This window comes from Aquarana catesbeiana, linkage group LG08 (assembly GCF_042186555.1).
Source record: "Aquarana catesbeiana isolate 2022-GZ linkage group LG08, ASM4218655v1, whole genome shotgun sequence".
NCBI lineage: Eukaryota > Metazoa > Chordata > Amphibia > Anura > Ranidae > Aquarana > Aquarana catesbeiana.
This window is the reverse complement of record NC_133331.1, coordinates 303,764,079-303,780,694: the sequence shown is the minus strand read 5'-3', so window position 1 is coordinate 303,780,694 and position 16,616 is coordinate 303,764,079. Positions and strand designations below refer to the sequence as shown.

The window sequence follows — 16,616 nt, the reverse complement described above, 5'->3', positions numbered from 1 at the left end:
CTATTAGCTGACCCAGGGAGGATGCGTAGATCGAGAATAGTAGAGGTCCAAGGACAGAACCTTGGGGGACCCCAACGGTAAGATGAGTTGGAGAGGAGGAAGTGGAGTTGTAAGTGACACTGAAGGTGCGGTGAGATTGGTAAGATTTGAACCAATGGAGATTGCAGCCATGGAGACCAAGCAAATTTTGTTTTTTGAGAAAGAGGGGGTGATCAACTGTATCAAAGGCAGCGGAAAGGTCCAAGAGTAAGGGTACGGAAAAATGATCATTGGGTTTTAGCTGTAAGTATGTTGTTTGTGAGTTTTAGGAGAGCAGTTTCTGTGGAGTGCTGTGGATGAAATCCACTTATGCAGACACAGCCCGCTATCCTCTATGGGAGGTTGTGTGTACATAGACCACCTGATCAGCCATCTAATCCAATCCGCTAGATAGATGGGGAATTCTTTCCCTGACTTGTTCATTCCCCGACTTAGTTGGGGTAGTCGGAACACTTTGGTGGGTGTGGGTCAGCCACGCCTCTTAACCATTGACCTCTGGGGACCCGCCTGCTGACCTTTGTAGGAGGTCCCTATTCAAATCCCTGAGTCCTAACCTTGTTCTTCAAGGGGAAACCCTAACCCCGACCCCCTAACCCTGACCCAAACCATCTGTTTTTAGTGGACAGGTTTGGATCGAATGTCGGCGGCCCTTTTTATTTTTTTAGGCAGACCGGATCAGACCACCCTTTGCCCTCTCCACAGAGGGCAATGGATGGTCCTATCGGGTCCACCTAAAAAAAAACTGAAAGGCTGACCCGTAAAAGGGGCCTAAGATACTGTATATTCTCCACACCGTGACCCAGTTTGTCTACCTCTCGGGTACAAAACTACACATGTATGTGTGTAACTGGATCTTCTCTACAATTAGAACATGAATGGATGACGCTCTATGAACTAAGCACATATCAATCATCTAAGAATTATGGCCATTTGTAAAAAAGAATAAAAAAATACTCAAGAGAATACTGTAAAATGTAGAGCTTCCTTTTTTTATTTTGGAGAACTAGAATAACGAACAAAAAAAAATATATAACTGATGCAAAAATATACATCTGATTTTCTATTTATTAATACATTATCTGGACCAATGAAAACCCAGCATTTCCAGTAAGGCAAAAAAAAAAAAAACAAAACAAAAAAAAACTTTGATGTTCAACAGCTAATAGCAACTTATGTAAAGGTTCCTCGGTGAAAGACAAATTGTTATTAGATTGCTGGTGTGTATTGATACCGTTGTCCATGTATTGTCATGATAGCCAATGAAGAATCCTCTTTATTGCTCACCTCCTTCTCACAGTTGCCAAAGTGTTGCCATGTATAACCACAGCTTAGTGCTGTTGTTTTATTGTAACTTAATGGATGGAGCCGGAATGGGATAAGGGAAATGTATGGAGCCAGGATGGGATTGGGGCGGGGTGGATGGAGCTGGGATGGGATGGGGGGGTGGATGGAGCCGGTGGGATTGGGGTGGGGTAGATGGAGTTGGGATTGGATCAGGGAGATGGATGGAGTCGGAATAGGATCGGGGGGGTGGATGGAGCTGGGTGGGATTGGGGTGGTGTGGCTGGAGCCGGGATGGGGGTTGGATGGAGCCGAGATGAGATCAGGGAATGGATGGAGCCAGGATGGGATCAGGGGAATGGATGGAGCCAGGATGGGATTGGGGCGGGGTGGATGGAGCCGGATGGGATTGGGGGATGGATGGAGCTGGGATGGGATCAGGGAATGGATGGAGCCGGGATGGGGGGGTGGAAGGAGTCGAAATGGGATGGGGGATGGATGGAGCCGGCATGGGATCGGGGGGATGGATGGAGCCAGGTGGGGTGGATGAAGCCAGGATGGGATTGGGGTGAGGTGGATGGAGCCGGGATGGGATGGGAGGATGGATGGAGCCAGGTGGAATTGGGGTGGATGGAGCCGGGGTGGGATGGGGGTGGATGGAGTCGAAATGGGATTGGGGGATGGATGGAGCCGGGATGGGATCGGGGGGATGGATGGAGCCAGGTGGGGTGGATGGAGCCGGGATGGGATTGGGGATGGATGGAGCTGGGATGGGATTTGGGTGGGGTGGATGGAGCTGGGATGGGATGGGGGTGGACGGAGCCGGGATGGGATTGGGGTGGGGTGGATGGAGCCAGGATGGGATCGGGGAAATGAATGGACCCGGGATGGGATCAAGGATGGATGGAGCCGGGTGGGATTGGGGTGGATGGAGCCAGGAACGGGATGGCGGTTGGATGGAGCCGGGATGGGATTGGGGGATGGATGGAGCTGGGATGGGATCGGGGAATGGATGGAGCTGGGTGGGTTGGATGGAGCCGGGATGGGATTGGGGGGATGAATGGAACCGGGATGGGATCAGGGAGACGATTGGACCTGGGTGGGATTGGGGGAAATGAATGGAGCGGTGATGGGATCAGGGGGATCGATGGAGCCGGGATGGGATCGGGGAATGGATGGAGCCAGGATGGGGGGATGGATGGAGCCGGGTGGGATTGGGGTGGATGGAGCCGGGATGGGATGGAGGGTGGATGGAGTCGAAATGGGATTGGGGGATGCATGGAGAAGGCATGGGATCGGGGGATGGATGGAGCCGGGTAGGGTGGATGGAGCCGGGATGGGATCAGGGGAATGGATGGAGCCGGGATGGGATTGGGGCGGGTGGATGGAGCCGGGATGGGATGGGGGTGGAATGGAGCCAAGATGGGATCGGGGGATGGATGGAGCTGGGATAGGATCGGGGAATGGATAGAGCCGGGATGGGATGAGGGGGTGGATGGAGTTGAAATGGGATGGGGGGGATGGATGGAGCCAGGATGGAATCAGGGATGGATGGAGTCGGGTGGGGTGGATGGAGCCGGGATGGGATTGGGGGATGGATGGAGCTGGGATGGGATCGGAGGGATGGATGGAGCCAGGTGGGATTAGGGGATGGATGGAGCCGGGATGGGATTAGGGGGAATGGATGGAGTGGTGGTGGGATCGGGGGGTGGATGGAGCCTTGATGGGATCGGGGGATGGATGGAGCCAGGTGGGATTGGGGTGGGGTGGATGGAGCCGGGATGGGATGGGGGGGTGGATGGAGTCGAAATGGGATGGGGAGGTGGGGACCCGGGATGGGATCAGGGGAATGGTTGGAGCCGGGTGGGGTGGATGGAGCCAGGATGGGATTGGGGGATAGATGGAGCCGGGATGGGATTGGGGGATGGATGGAGCCGGGTGGGATTGTGGTGAGGTGGATGGAGCCAGGATGGGATTGGGGGATGAATGGAGTCGGGATAGGATTAGGGGGAGTGGATAGAGTTGAAATGGGATTGGGGGATGGCTGGAGCCAGGATGGGATCGGGGGGATGGATAGAGCCGGGTGGGGTGGATGGAGCGGGGATTGGACAAGGAGGGATGAACGGAGCCAGGATGGGATCAGGGGAATGGATGGAGCCGGGATGGGATTGGGGGCAGGGTGGTTGGAGCTGGGATGGGATGGCGGTTGGATGGAGCTGGGATGGGATCAGGGCATGGATGGAGCTGGGATGGGATCGGGGAATTGATGGAGCCGGGATGGGATGGGGGGTGGATGGAGCCGGGTGGGATGGATGGAGCTGGGATGGGATTGGAGGGATGGATGGAGCCATGTGGGATTGGGGTGGGGTGGATGGAGCTGGAATGGGATTGGGGGATGGATGGAGCCGGAATGGGATTAGGGGGAATGGATGGAGTGGTGGTGGGATCAGGGGGATGGATGGAGCCATGATGGAATCAGGGGATGGATGGAGCCAGGATGGGATGGGGGAGTGGATGGAGCTGGGATGTGATCGGGGGATGGATGGAGCCGGGATGGGATTGAGGGGATGGATGGAGCTGGGTGGGATTGGGGTAGATGGAGCCGGGAATCCATCGGGGAATGGATAGAGCCGGGATGGGATCGAGGGGATAGATGGAGCCGGGTAGGGAACGGGGGATGGATGGGGCTGGGATGGGATCGAGGAATGGATGGAGCCGGGATAGGATGGGGGGTGGATGGAGTCGAAATGGGATGGGGGGATGGAAGGAGCCGGGATGGGATCGGGGATGGAGCCGGAATGGGATTGGGGGATGGATGGAGCTGGGATGGGATCGGAGGGATGGATGGAGCCAGGTGGGATTGGGGTGGGGCGGATGGAGCCGGGGTGGGATTGGGGGGTGGATGGAGCCGGGATGGGATTAGGGGGAATGGATGGAGTGGTGATGGGATCGGGGGATGGATGGAGCCATGATGGGATCGGGGGATGGATGGAGTCGGGTGGGATTGGGGTGGATGGAGCTGGGATCGGACGGGGGTGGATGGAGCTGGGATGGATGGAGCCGGGATGGGATCGGGGGATGGATAGAGCTGGGATGGGATTGGGGGGATGGATGGAGCTGGGTGGGATTGGGGTGGGGTGGATGGAGCCAGGATGGGATGGGGGGTGGATGGAGCCGGGATGGGATGGAGGGTGGATGGATATCCTTTCCCCCAAATCACTCCAAGTGAACTCTTTGCTTGTCCCCCTCCCTCACCCTCTTCTTCATGCCCCCCTCCCCTTCAGGACTCACTTTTGCAAAGACCTCAGACCAGCGCGCTCTCGGTACAGGTGGTGTGCCTCCTTCCCTCCTCCTCCTCTGTGCACAGGAAAACATCACAGCACAAGAGGAGGAGGGGCGGGTTCAGTTCGATCTGCTCCGCAGTGCACTGTGTGTGTCAGGCAGCTGGGGAGAGATGCTGGCTCAGCTGCAATGTACAGTGGAGCTTGCAGCGTGCGGGAATGGAGAAACCCCGCACAAGCCGCGGGCATTGCGGGACTCTGATTCGCCGTGACTCCGGGTTAAGAATGGACAATATTGCAGGACGGTCCTGGCGATTCATGGAGGTTGCGGTATGGGGAAATTAGGTGGCCGCGAGGCCCCTGTGGGGGCGAGGCCTAAGGTGCCAGTCTAATTTGCCTAATTAGAGATCCGCCTCTGCTCTGCGGCATGTAGAGCACAACACTTTGGTAATTCTTCCCCTACAGAATCTGAGGCTTGTGGAATGACAAACGTTACCTGGTAGCGGGGCTTTTTTTCAGCGGGAACGCAGTTGCGACACCTCCAGCACTAAATGTATGTAATGGCAACGGGTGCTGGGGGATCTGTTATTGCTGGGAGAAGGCTATTGTTGCGGGTCTGTTGTTGCTAGAGGGGGGTCCTATGTTGTTGTGGGGTCAGTTGTTGCTGGGAGGGATCTACTGTCGAGGGAGGGGTCTACTCATGTCCAGGACAGACAAAGGGTGGGCAGGAGGGGTGGCTGCCCTGGGCAATGTGGCATCATGTGAGGTGGGGGGATTTGTTTTTAGAAGAAAAATTCAGAAGGTAAGAATTGTTCTAGGAGGGCAAATTTAGGGAGGTGTGGTGATTTGTGCTGGTAGAGGGGATGGGGGAAGAGGATTTATGCTAGGAGGGATGATTGGGGGGTATTTCTGCTAGGAGGCGACATTTTTGGGGCGTATTTGAGCAAGGATGCGGGATTGGGGGGAGGGGACTTTGTGATTCAAGGGGGATTTGGAGTGGGGGGGGGCAGAGGATTTGTCCTAGGAAGGTTAAAAAATGTTGGGGGGGGGATTCGTGCTGGGGGCATATGGGGAGAGAGACGATTTGAGCTGGGAGGGGGATTTCAGCAGGGGGGCAGATTTGTACTGGGAGGAGGGGGAATTTATGGTTAGGGAAATTATTACTGACACATAATGCTTATACATCTTGAGAGGGGGCGCAATTTGGCATCTCCGCCCTGGGCTCTAGATCACCTTGTCCCAACACTGGGTCTATTGATGCGGACTGCTGGGAGATCTATTGTTGTCTCAGGGTTATGTTGTTGCCAGGGTTTTAGTGTTGCTGGGGGGAACTATTGATCCTGGGGGGATCTGTTGTTGCTAAGGGGGGGGGCAATTGTTGCTAGGAGGGATCTACTTTTAGACGGACCCTTCTCCACCTCATTTCTTGTAAACAGAGCCTTAGAGGTGGACCTTCTTCTACCTCATTTCCTGGAAACAGAACATTAGAGATGGAACTTCTGCCACCTCATTTTTTGGCAACAGAACACTAGAGATGGACCTTCCTTCACTTCATTTCTTAGAAACAGAACATTAGAGATGGACCTTCCTCCACCTAATTTCTTGGAAACAGAACCTTAGAGATGGACCCTCCCTCACTTCATTTCTTGGAAACGGAACATTAGAGATGACCTTCCTCCACCTCATTTCTTGGAAACAGAACACTAGAGACGGACCTTCCTCCACCTCATTTCTTGGAAAAAGAACCTTAGAGATGGACCTTCTTCTATCTCATTTTCTGGAAACAGAACCTTAGAGATGGACCTTCTTCCACCTAATTTCTTGGAAACAGAACACTAGAGATGGACCTTCCTCTACCTCATTTTTTAGAAACAGAACATTAGAGATGGACCTTCCTTCACCTAATTGCTTGAAAACACAACCTTAGAGATGGACCCTCCACTTTATTTCTTGGAAACAGAACATTAGAGATGGACCTTCCTTCACCTCATTTCTTGGAAACAGAACACTAGAGGTGGACCTTCCTCCACCTCATTTCTTTCAAAGTGAATTGCTTTCCACAGTCTGAAACATAGAAAAGGGCATGGGTCTGAGTGACACTCTGGTGGTCCCCTTGCTGAATGAAACATTTTCCACACTCTGAGAAAGAATGCTCATCCGTGTGAGTTCTCTGGTGTCAAAGTCTAGTTTCAGACATAAACATTTCTCACACTTAAACATGGAAATGGAAGCTTATTTGTGTTAATGCCCCAATTATATCAGTTTTGTTTATGAATAAAAAAGTTTTCCACACTCTGGACATAACTAAGGTCTGTTCTCTGTGTGAATTTTCTGGTGTCGAAGAAGTTTTTCTTTCTTGGTGAAACATTTCCCGCACTCTGAACATGAATAGGGAAGCTCACCTGTGTGATATCCCTGATGTTTATGAAGCAGTTCTATCCGAATAAAACGTTCACCGCATTCTAAACATGAATAAGGCTTTTCTCCTGTGTGAATTCTTTGGTGTCTAAGAAGCTTTCCTTTGACACTGAAACGTTTCCCGCACTCTGGACATGAATAGGGCCGCTCACCTGTGTGAATTATCAAATGCTGATAAAGTCCTGCTCTCCAAATGAAACGTTTCCCGCACATTGAACATAAATAAGGGCGCACCCCTGTGTGAATTCTTTGGTGAATAAGAAGAACTTTTTTCTCAGTGAAACATTTCCCACACTCTGAACATAAATAGGGACGCTCCCCTGTGTGACATCTCTGGTGTATAAGGAGGTCTGCTTTCCGAAGAAAACCTTTCCCACATTCTGGACATGAAAAAGGTCTCTCATCAGCGTGACTTTTCTGGTGTCTATCAAGTCTAGTTTTCTCGCTGAAACTTTTCCCGCACTCTGTACATGAATAGGGACGCTCGCCTGTGTGGATTTTCTGATGAATAAGAAGTTGTCCTTTGTGAATGAAACGTTTCTCACATTCTAAACATGAATAAGGACGCACATCCGTGTGAATTTTTTTCTGGTGTGAAATAAGACCTCCTTTCTGAGTGAAAGTTTTCCCGCACTCTGAACATGAATAAGGACGCTCACCCGTGTGAGTTCTTTGATGTTTAGCAAGGCCTCCTTTATGAATGAAAGATTTCCCGCACTGTGAACATAAATAAGGACGCTCACCAGTGTGAGTTTTTTGGTGTACATCTAGGCTTTCTTTACGAGTGAAAGATTTCCCGCACTCTGAACATGAATAAGGACGCTCACCCGTGTGACCTCTCTGATGTTTAGCAAAGTCTCCTTTATGAGTGAAAAATTTCCCGCACTCTGAATATAAATAAGGACGCTTACCCGTGTGAGTTTTCTGGTGTACATCCAGACGTTCTTTACAAGTGAAAGATTTCCCGCACTCTGAACATGAATAAAGAGGCTCAGCCACGTGAGTTTTCTGATGTACATTTAGGCTTTCCTTACGAGTGAAAGATTTCCCGCACTCTGAACATGAATAAGGACGCTCACCCGTGTGAACTCTCTGATGTTTAACAAGGTCTCCTTTATGAAGGAAAGATTTCCCGCACTCCGAACATAAATAAGGACGCTCACCCGTGTGAGTTTTCTGGTGTGCATTTAGGTTTTCTTTACGAGTGAAAGATTTCCCGCACTCGGAACATGAATAGGGACGCTCACCTGTGTGAACTCTCTGATGTTCAGAAAGGACTCCTTTATGAATGAAAGATTTCCCGCACTCTGAACATAAATAGGGACGCTCACCCGTGTGAGTTTTCTGGTGTGCATTTAGGCTATCTTTACGACTGAAAGATTTCCCGCACTCTGAACATGGATAAGGACGCTCACCTGTGTGAACTCTCTGATGTTTAGCAAAGTCTCCTTTATGAGTGAAAGATTTCCCGCACTCTGTACATGACATTGAGCTCTCTCCGGTGGTAACGCCTTGAAGACTTAAGGAAGATTCCCCGGGATTAGAAGGATCTGTTGATCTTCCCAAACTTGAATACATATTTGAAGTTACAATATGTGATCTATCAGAGGACTCCATTGATCTCTGTATATTCTGAGTAAGGACATTATCTCCTGGCAGGTATGGTTCAATGTCATAATCTGAAGATAAAATAGGATGTCCCTCAGAGATATTCCACGCTCTGCCTCCATCTGTTGGGAAAAATATAATTTTATCAGCATTTTTTTTTTTTTTATGGCTTACCTTCAGAAATCATGTGTTGATCTAGCATCAAACGGTTTTATAGATCTGTCATGGAACTGGGTGCAATCATTACATAAAAATATAAATATAATCTGGATAAAGGATAAAATACCACTAAACCATAGAGGTTGACATTGTTTTGGTGAAGAACAAAGATGAATGTTCCTCCACCTCAATTCTTGGAAACAGAACCTTAGAGATGGACCTTCCTTCACCTCATTTCTTGGAAACAGAACATTATAGATGGACCTTCTTCCACCTCATTTCTTGGAAACAGAACCTTAGAGATGGACCTTCCTTCACCTAATTTCTTGGAAACAGAACCTTTATAGATGGACCTTCCTTCACCTAATTTCTTGGAAACAGAACATTATAGATGGACCTTCTTCCACCTCATTTCTTGGAAACAGAACCTTAGAGATGGACCTTCCTTCACCTCATTTCTTGGAAACAGAACATTATAGATGGACCTTCTTCCACCTCATTTCTTGGAAACAGAACCTTAGAGATGGACCTTCCTTCACCTAATTTCTTGGAAACAGAACCTTAGAGATGGACCTTCCTCCACCTCATTTCTTGGAAACAGAAAATTAGAGATGGACCTTTTTCCATCTCATTTCTTGGAAACAGAACATTGGAGATGGACCTTCCTCCACCTCATTTCTTGGAAACAGAAAATTAGAGATGGACCTTCCTCCACCTCATTTCTTGGAAACAGAAAATTAGAGATGGACCTTCCTTCACCTCATTTCTTGGAAACAGAACATTATAGATGGACCTTCTTCAACCACATTTCTTGGAAACAGAACCTTAGAGATGGACCTTCCTCCACCTGATTTTTTGGAAACAGAACATTAGAGATGGACCTTCTTCCATCTCATTTCTTGAAAACGGGACAACAGTGATGGACCTTTCTGATGGTGTACAGGAGTAATGGTCAACTTACTAGGTATAGAGGGCCTAACATCACACTTAATATTTAGTGTTTGTAAAGCTACAGAAAACTGTAAGGGAATATACATACAGTTAGGTCTGGACTGAAAGAACAGACTGTCAGCTGTCATTTGAGGATATTTAAATCCAGATTGGGTGAATGGTTTAGGAAAGACCAACGGATTTACAGCGCCTTAAAAAAGTATTCATACCCCTTGAAATTTTCCACATTTTGTCATGTTACAACCAAAAACATAAATGTATTTTATTGGGATTTTATGTGATAGACCAACACAAAGTGGCACAAATATTTTTTTTGACAAATAAAGTTGTTAAAAGTGTGGGGGGGGGCATTTGTATGGCGCCCCCCTGAGTCAATACTTTGTAGAACCATCTTTCACTGCAATTACAGTAGCAAATCTTTTTTTTTTTCATCTGACCAGAACACCTTCTTCCACATATTTGTTGTGTCCCCCACATGGCTTCTCGCAAAGTGCAAATGGAATTTCTTATGTCTTTCTTTCAACAATGTTTTTCTTCTTGTCACTCTTCCATAAAGGTCAGATTTGTGGAGAACACGACTAATAGTTGTCCTGTGGACAGATTCTTCCACCTGAGCTGTGGATCTCTGCAGCTCCTCCAGAGTTATCTTGAACACGGACACCATACATTTTGCAGGATTAGAGGGAAAATGGTTGCACCCCATTCATAGAAAGGGTTCTCTGCTGTAACAGCAATAAAATGAGGAACAGTATTGCACAGGAACGTGTTCTAAATGACTGGAAGGGTTTAGAATTATAACTATAGGAGACTACTACTATTTGTACCAAAAAATTATTGTAGAATGTTGATCCTGGACAAATTGGGTTTCTGCTTTCCTCTGGATCAATTGCTTCTTGCAATTTTTTTTTACCTGTTTTAAGGTGAACTGGATCTACAAATGTTATATTTAAAGACATACTTTATGCTTGTAGAAGTAAAATGAAAATGTGAACTGTTTCTGCTTTTGGAGTTTATGACTTACTTGTGTCCATACGTAGAGAAGATTCCTCCTGTTTACTTTCCATAATCATCTCCCCCTCCTCCATAGACTGCTGATCTCCACTCACCAACCTCTCTTCTTCTTCCTTTATATCCTCAACTTTGATTTTGTCTTTAAGTTCTTCACCCTAAACTCCAAAGATAATAGAATATTTAGTAAAAAAATAACTTACAAAGAATAATGTCTCATAATTTAGAAAAGATTTTAGGTCTTCATGCTCAGTCTGATGTCTTCGATGTCTTTCAGTTCTTCACCTTAAACCCCAAAGATGATAAGGTATAGCATCTAGAATCGGTACTGCCAATAAGAGATTAAATGAGAATTGTATCTCATAGAATTATTTTGAAGCCTTTTTTTGTCCAGCCTCATCTACCTGATCATTCTCTGTATAGATGTGATCTTCTTGGGTGGAATCCCGGGAATACAGAGGACAATCCTCCTCCATAGACTGCTGATCTCCACTCACCATCTCTTCTTCCTCATCTTTTACCTCAACTTTGATGTCTTCCAGTTTTTCACTCTGAAGCTGAAAGATGACAGAATACATTTTAAAAACTAAACAAGATATTGCATAGAAGAAGGTACTCTGAAGAACAAGTCATATTTTTTCTCCAACTCGATCTGGATAACCATTTGGCTTTGTGCGACACCAAGGGTCTAATCTTGGCCCTGGCCATTCTTTTCCAAAGTTGGCTGGTCTCTCACGCCTTAGTGAAAGCCTTTGTCCAGGGTGTTGTACACATTGTCCCCCTTGTAAACTGCCTCCATGACATTGTGGAATCTCACCATGGGTTTGTACGTCCTTCAGAAACCGCCATTTGAACCTATCAGGCATGCTCCCTTGTCTACTCTCTCTCACAAGGTTGCTTTCTCATTTCTTTTACCTCTGTGAGGTGGGTCTGAGCTCCTGGAGTTACCCTGTAAAAAACCCATCTTAGTGTTACACAGGGATAAAGTTGTTTGAGATCTAGGACCTCCTTTCTCCCCAACTGTCAGGAATCAGCAATAAGGATGGCCAAATCTCGTTTCATTTTAGTTTTTGGCATAAGGTGATTTAATCTGCTCTCTTACTTTTATCAATCCCTCTTTTGACCCATTATTACATGGGCCTGTCGATCATGTTGCCCACCCTTGCTTATGAAAATCCCATCTTCTGTGTTATGTACAAATTTTATGTGACTTACTTGTAATATCCTTTTCTTGGAGTACATTACAGCTTTTTTTTACAAAACTGAGGCTTGCTAGGAGTGGCCGGGGTTATGCTAGGGATGTCCTTACATCTTTATTTGACATTGCCCAATCATCTTAAGGTAGCTTCATAACCCTTGGCCTAAAACTAAGCTCTAAGTCCTGAGATGTACTTCTAGGAAAGTCAAAATTCCTTTTTCTTTAGGTCTTCATATTCAGTCCCATCTACCTGCTCATAGTGAGAGGTGTTGGGATCTTCCTGAGTGAAATCCCGGGAATAGAGAAGACCACCCTCCTCCATAGACTGCTGATCTCCACTCACCAACGTCTCTTCTTTTTCCTCTTTAACCTCAACTTTGATGTCTTTCAGTTCTTATTCCTAACCCCCCAAAGGCGACAGAGTACATTTATAATACTATATAAAAGAATGTTATCTCATAGCTTAAAATAAATGTTTAGGTCTACATGTTCTGTCCCACCTACCTGATGATGGTGAGGGATGGTGTGATCTTCCTGTGTGGAATCCCGGGAATACAGAGGATGGGGACATCTCTCTGGTGGGTTCCCATTACTGGATCCATCTGTAGGAAACACACACACTGACTGAATACATTGTTTCTATGTGTTTATCAGATGATGGGGGATCTAGGTGGACCCTCCGTACTGCTCTCTCCTTTACAATAAAGTCTCCTCTTACCCGGTGATGTGAGGGGCGGCTGATTCTCCATCATGACGTCCTTGTAGAGATCCTTGTGTCCTTCTAAATACTCCCACTCCTCCATGGAGAAATAGACAGTGACATCCTGACACCTTATAGGAACCTGACACACACAATGATACAGTCACCATCCAGACACATCGCTTGTCTGCTACAAGGATCTGACAGATGTTCCAACCCTTCCAGTCTCCGCCTAAAAGTAAAAAACAAATATTTGGCTCCAAGTGGGCTTTTATGAGTATTATTACCTGATAAATATTGGATTGGAGAGAATACTTGCTTAGTAAATCATACTGACCATGTATGATGGAGGATCTGTAGACATGACATTGCTCTGTGTGCACAGTGGTCGGGAATGTCTATATTGTGAGCCCCGTCCTATTAGTGTCACTGGACACGGCATGTACTGTACACATTGATGTCACCCTGACAGCCAACTCCACCAAAATAGGTCTGGAGGCATCTGTTCTGTGATTGGTGTTCAGGATCACATGACAGGACAACCAGTCATGTTATGGTGAGGGAACAAAGGGAGCCAACAATCCTCCACTAACATACTGTGAGGTACAGAATTACATCATAACTTCCATCAAATGTTCATTCCTTCTGCTGCCTTCATTAGAACTTGTACTGTATTCAGTCTTCTTCCTCCCCATATCCTGATCCAGAGAAGACATGGTGTCCATTATCTCACATTTATGAGAGCCAACAACACCGGGACAGCTTTATGGTGGATAGATAAATGGTTCTATATTTAGGATGTATCTGGTCTATAAACCAGAGGCTCTGGATGGACAGTTGGATAAATGGTTCTATATTTAGGATGTATCTGGTCTATAAACCAGAGGCTCTGGATGGACAGTTGGATAAATGGCTCTATATTTAGGATGTATCTGGTCTATAAACCAGAGGCTCTGGATGGACAGTTGGATAAATGGTTCTATATTTAGGATGTATCCGGTCTATAAACCAGAGGTTCTGGATGGACAGTTGGATAAATGGTTCTATTTTTAGGATGTATCTGGTCTATAAACCAGAGGCTCTGGATGGACAGTTGGATAAATGGTTCTATATTTAGGATGTATCTGGTCTATAAACCAGAGGCTCTGGATGGACAGTTGGATAAATGGCTCTATATTTAGGATGTATCTGGTCTATAAACCAGAGGCTCTGGATGGACAGTTGGATAAATGGCTCTATATTTAGGATGTATCTGGTCTATAAACCAGAGGCTCTGGATGGACAGTTGGATAAATGGTTCTATATTTAGGATGTATCCGGTCTATAAACCAGAGGCTCTGGATGGACAGTTGGATAAATGGTTCTATATTTAGGATGTATCTGGTCTATAAACCAGAGGCTCTGGATGGACAGTTGGATAAATGGTTCTATATTTAGGATGTATCAGGTCTATAAACCAGAGGCTCTGGATGGATAGTTGGATAAATGGTTCTATATTTAGGATTTATCCAATCTATAAAAATAGAAAATAATATATAAACTTCAATGATATATATCCATATGTGTAGCACAGAGGATATAGGACTATGGGGGAAGAGGACGGACATGACGGGGGGTTAAGGTGACCAGATTTTTAAAATGAAGTCCGGGGACATTTTTTTTTTTTTTTTTTTTTTTACTAGTAATGGTGACAATCAGCGACTCATAGCTGAACTGCGATATTGCGGTGGACAAATCGGACACCAAGTGACACTTTGTGGGAACCAGTGACACTAACAGTGCTAAAAAATATGCACTGTCACTGTACTAATAACACTGGCTGGGAAGGGGATAATAACATCTGGGACAACCAAAGGGTTAAATTTGTGCCTAACAAGTGTTTTCTTACTGTGGAGGGAGATGCTTTTACTAAGGGAAGGCATAGATCCCTGTACCTGCTTTGCAGGAACACAGGATTAATGTCTTCCATACTGACAGAACGTCGATCTGCCTTGTTTACACAGGCAGACCACCGTTCTGCCCATGTACATAATGATCAGTGGGTACCGGTGGACATCGAGTCGAGAAATGATGGATCATGTATATAGGTTATCCTGCGCAGGATAGTAAATCTGCTATCAGGCGATCAGCAACTGGTTAACATCATCAGCATTATGATAACTCAGAGGAAGCAGGCACTCTATCATGGCTCTGTCATAAAACATGACTGCTGGGTGCTGATTTTGTTAACTTAAGACCTATAAGTTAACAAAACCAGCAGCCAGCGGCCATGTTATGTGACACACTGTGACAGAGCCAGCCAGAGCCATGATAGAGTGCCTGCTGCCTGTGAGTTATGATACCATCCACTATGCCAGAGAGACAGACAAAGTGCAATGTAGTCTATTCACAGACACCCCCAAAAGCACACCTGTGTTGAAGCCTTGAAGGCACTGGCAGCCCCACAATTGGATCCTCTTCCCCTCTGTTCCTGCTGCTGGACACCATCAGCTGAGCCCAGCTGCCTCTCTCTGCCAGTCTTTCAAATTGCCCCAGCCCCTGTTCAAATCCAATCCGGGGACAAAACTGGGGACAGACTTGGTCCGGGGACAGTGTCCTCAATCCGGGGACTGTCCCCGGAAACCGGGGATGTCTGGTCACCCTTAGGGTTGCCACCTCATCCCTTTAAACCCGAACACATATTAATTACACAGGTTCTGTGACTGATTAAGAGGGGTAATTAAACTCACTTGGTGCCTTATCTGCATTAAATTAGCCTCAGAACCCCTGTAATTCATATGTGTTCAGGTTTAAAGGGATTGAGGTGGCCACCCTAGGTTTACTGGGTGTGAATATAAAATGATATCTTATTACCTCCTCTGCTGCCAGTTCCAGCAATGTCTCCTCTCTACTTCCTCCCAGCTCACCTCTGACCCGGAAATTCCTGTCTGTATTTACATCACTTCCTGTCTGCATCTTAGATCACTTCCTGTCTATGCATAACATCACTTCCTGTTTGTTCGGTTCGCTGACAATAAATTAGATCGCTGCCTCATAGAGGATATAAAATATCAGACTTTGTTGCTTTTTTTTAATACGGTAACAACTGCTTTTTAGAACATTGCATATATTATACCCAAGTTAAAATAAAAAACAACAAGGATATAGAATGAAAATAACATATATTTAAATAAAAAATACATTAAACTATTATTATAATTATTATTATTATATGCAAGCACTTAAACCCCCCCCCCCACAGGATAACCTGTAAAGGCTTTTAAAGCATCGTCTTTGAAAGATTTAGTGTACCAAAGTTTGCGGCCATCTCACCAGGGTCCAATTTTAAGGCTTGACATGTTTGGTACACATGGGAGCTTCACAATCCGGACATCATCGGGATGTGCCATGGCCCTGCTGGTCTGTTCCCCACCGATAATGGACAGTTCAGGAAGGGGAAGCATGTGACTGGCCAGGAGGGCATTTAAGAGGCTTTTAGCCCCTTCCTCTAGAGATAGAAGGACAGAGGCATGCCAGTGAAAGAATGAGCAGTGTGCTGCTGAGGGATGATAGACCCATTAGACACCAGGGAAAGTGATAGTGCAGGTCACTAAACTCCACATGGACTCCCTGTGTGAGACTTGCTGCAGAGAAGACCCATGGGAGGGAAAGAATTTAGGAGGCATCTGCCAGCAGCACTGTGGCCTAAACTTCATCTGCCTCCATCTGGGCCCCAGTAAAGGTTTTCAGAGGACAGGTGAACCATTGACGGGGGTCAGTTGACTTCTTGCAGAGAAGATACATGGGAGAGGAAGGATTCAAGAGGAATTCTACCAGCAGCACTGAAGCCTAACCTTCTTGTGCTTCCATCTGGCCCACAGTAAAGATTTTCATAGGACAGGTCGACCATTGGTGGAGGTCGGTTGACATTTTGCAGAGAAGACCCATGGAAGAGGAGGGGATCCAGGAGGAAATCTACCAACAGCACTGTAGC

General features: G+C 46.7%; 2 protein-coding genes across 2 annotated transcripts in view; both read right to left on the bottom strand.

Moving 5' to 3' along the window:
• Window positions 1-16,616, bottom strand: part of LOC141106879 (uncharacterized) — a 163,494-nt gene that overhangs the window by 60,906 nt on the left and 85,972 nt on the right. The window lies entirely within an intron of this gene.
• LOC141105069 (uncharacterized) lies at window positions 1,104-15,558 on the bottom strand. The gene is made up of 6 exons (XM_073594899.1): window positions 15,497-15,558; window positions 12,662-12,875; window positions 12,448-12,545; window positions 11,150-11,302; window positions 10,759-10,903; window positions 1,104-8,749 (listed from the first exon to the last, which is right to left on the bottom strand). The coding sequence occupies exons 2-6, from the start codon at window positions 12,744-12,746 to the stop codon at window positions 6,906-6,908; spliced, it is 2,325 nt and encodes a 774-aa protein (XP_073451000.1). The 5' UTR covers window positions 12,747-12,875; window positions 15,497-15,558; the 3' UTR covers window positions 1,104-6,905.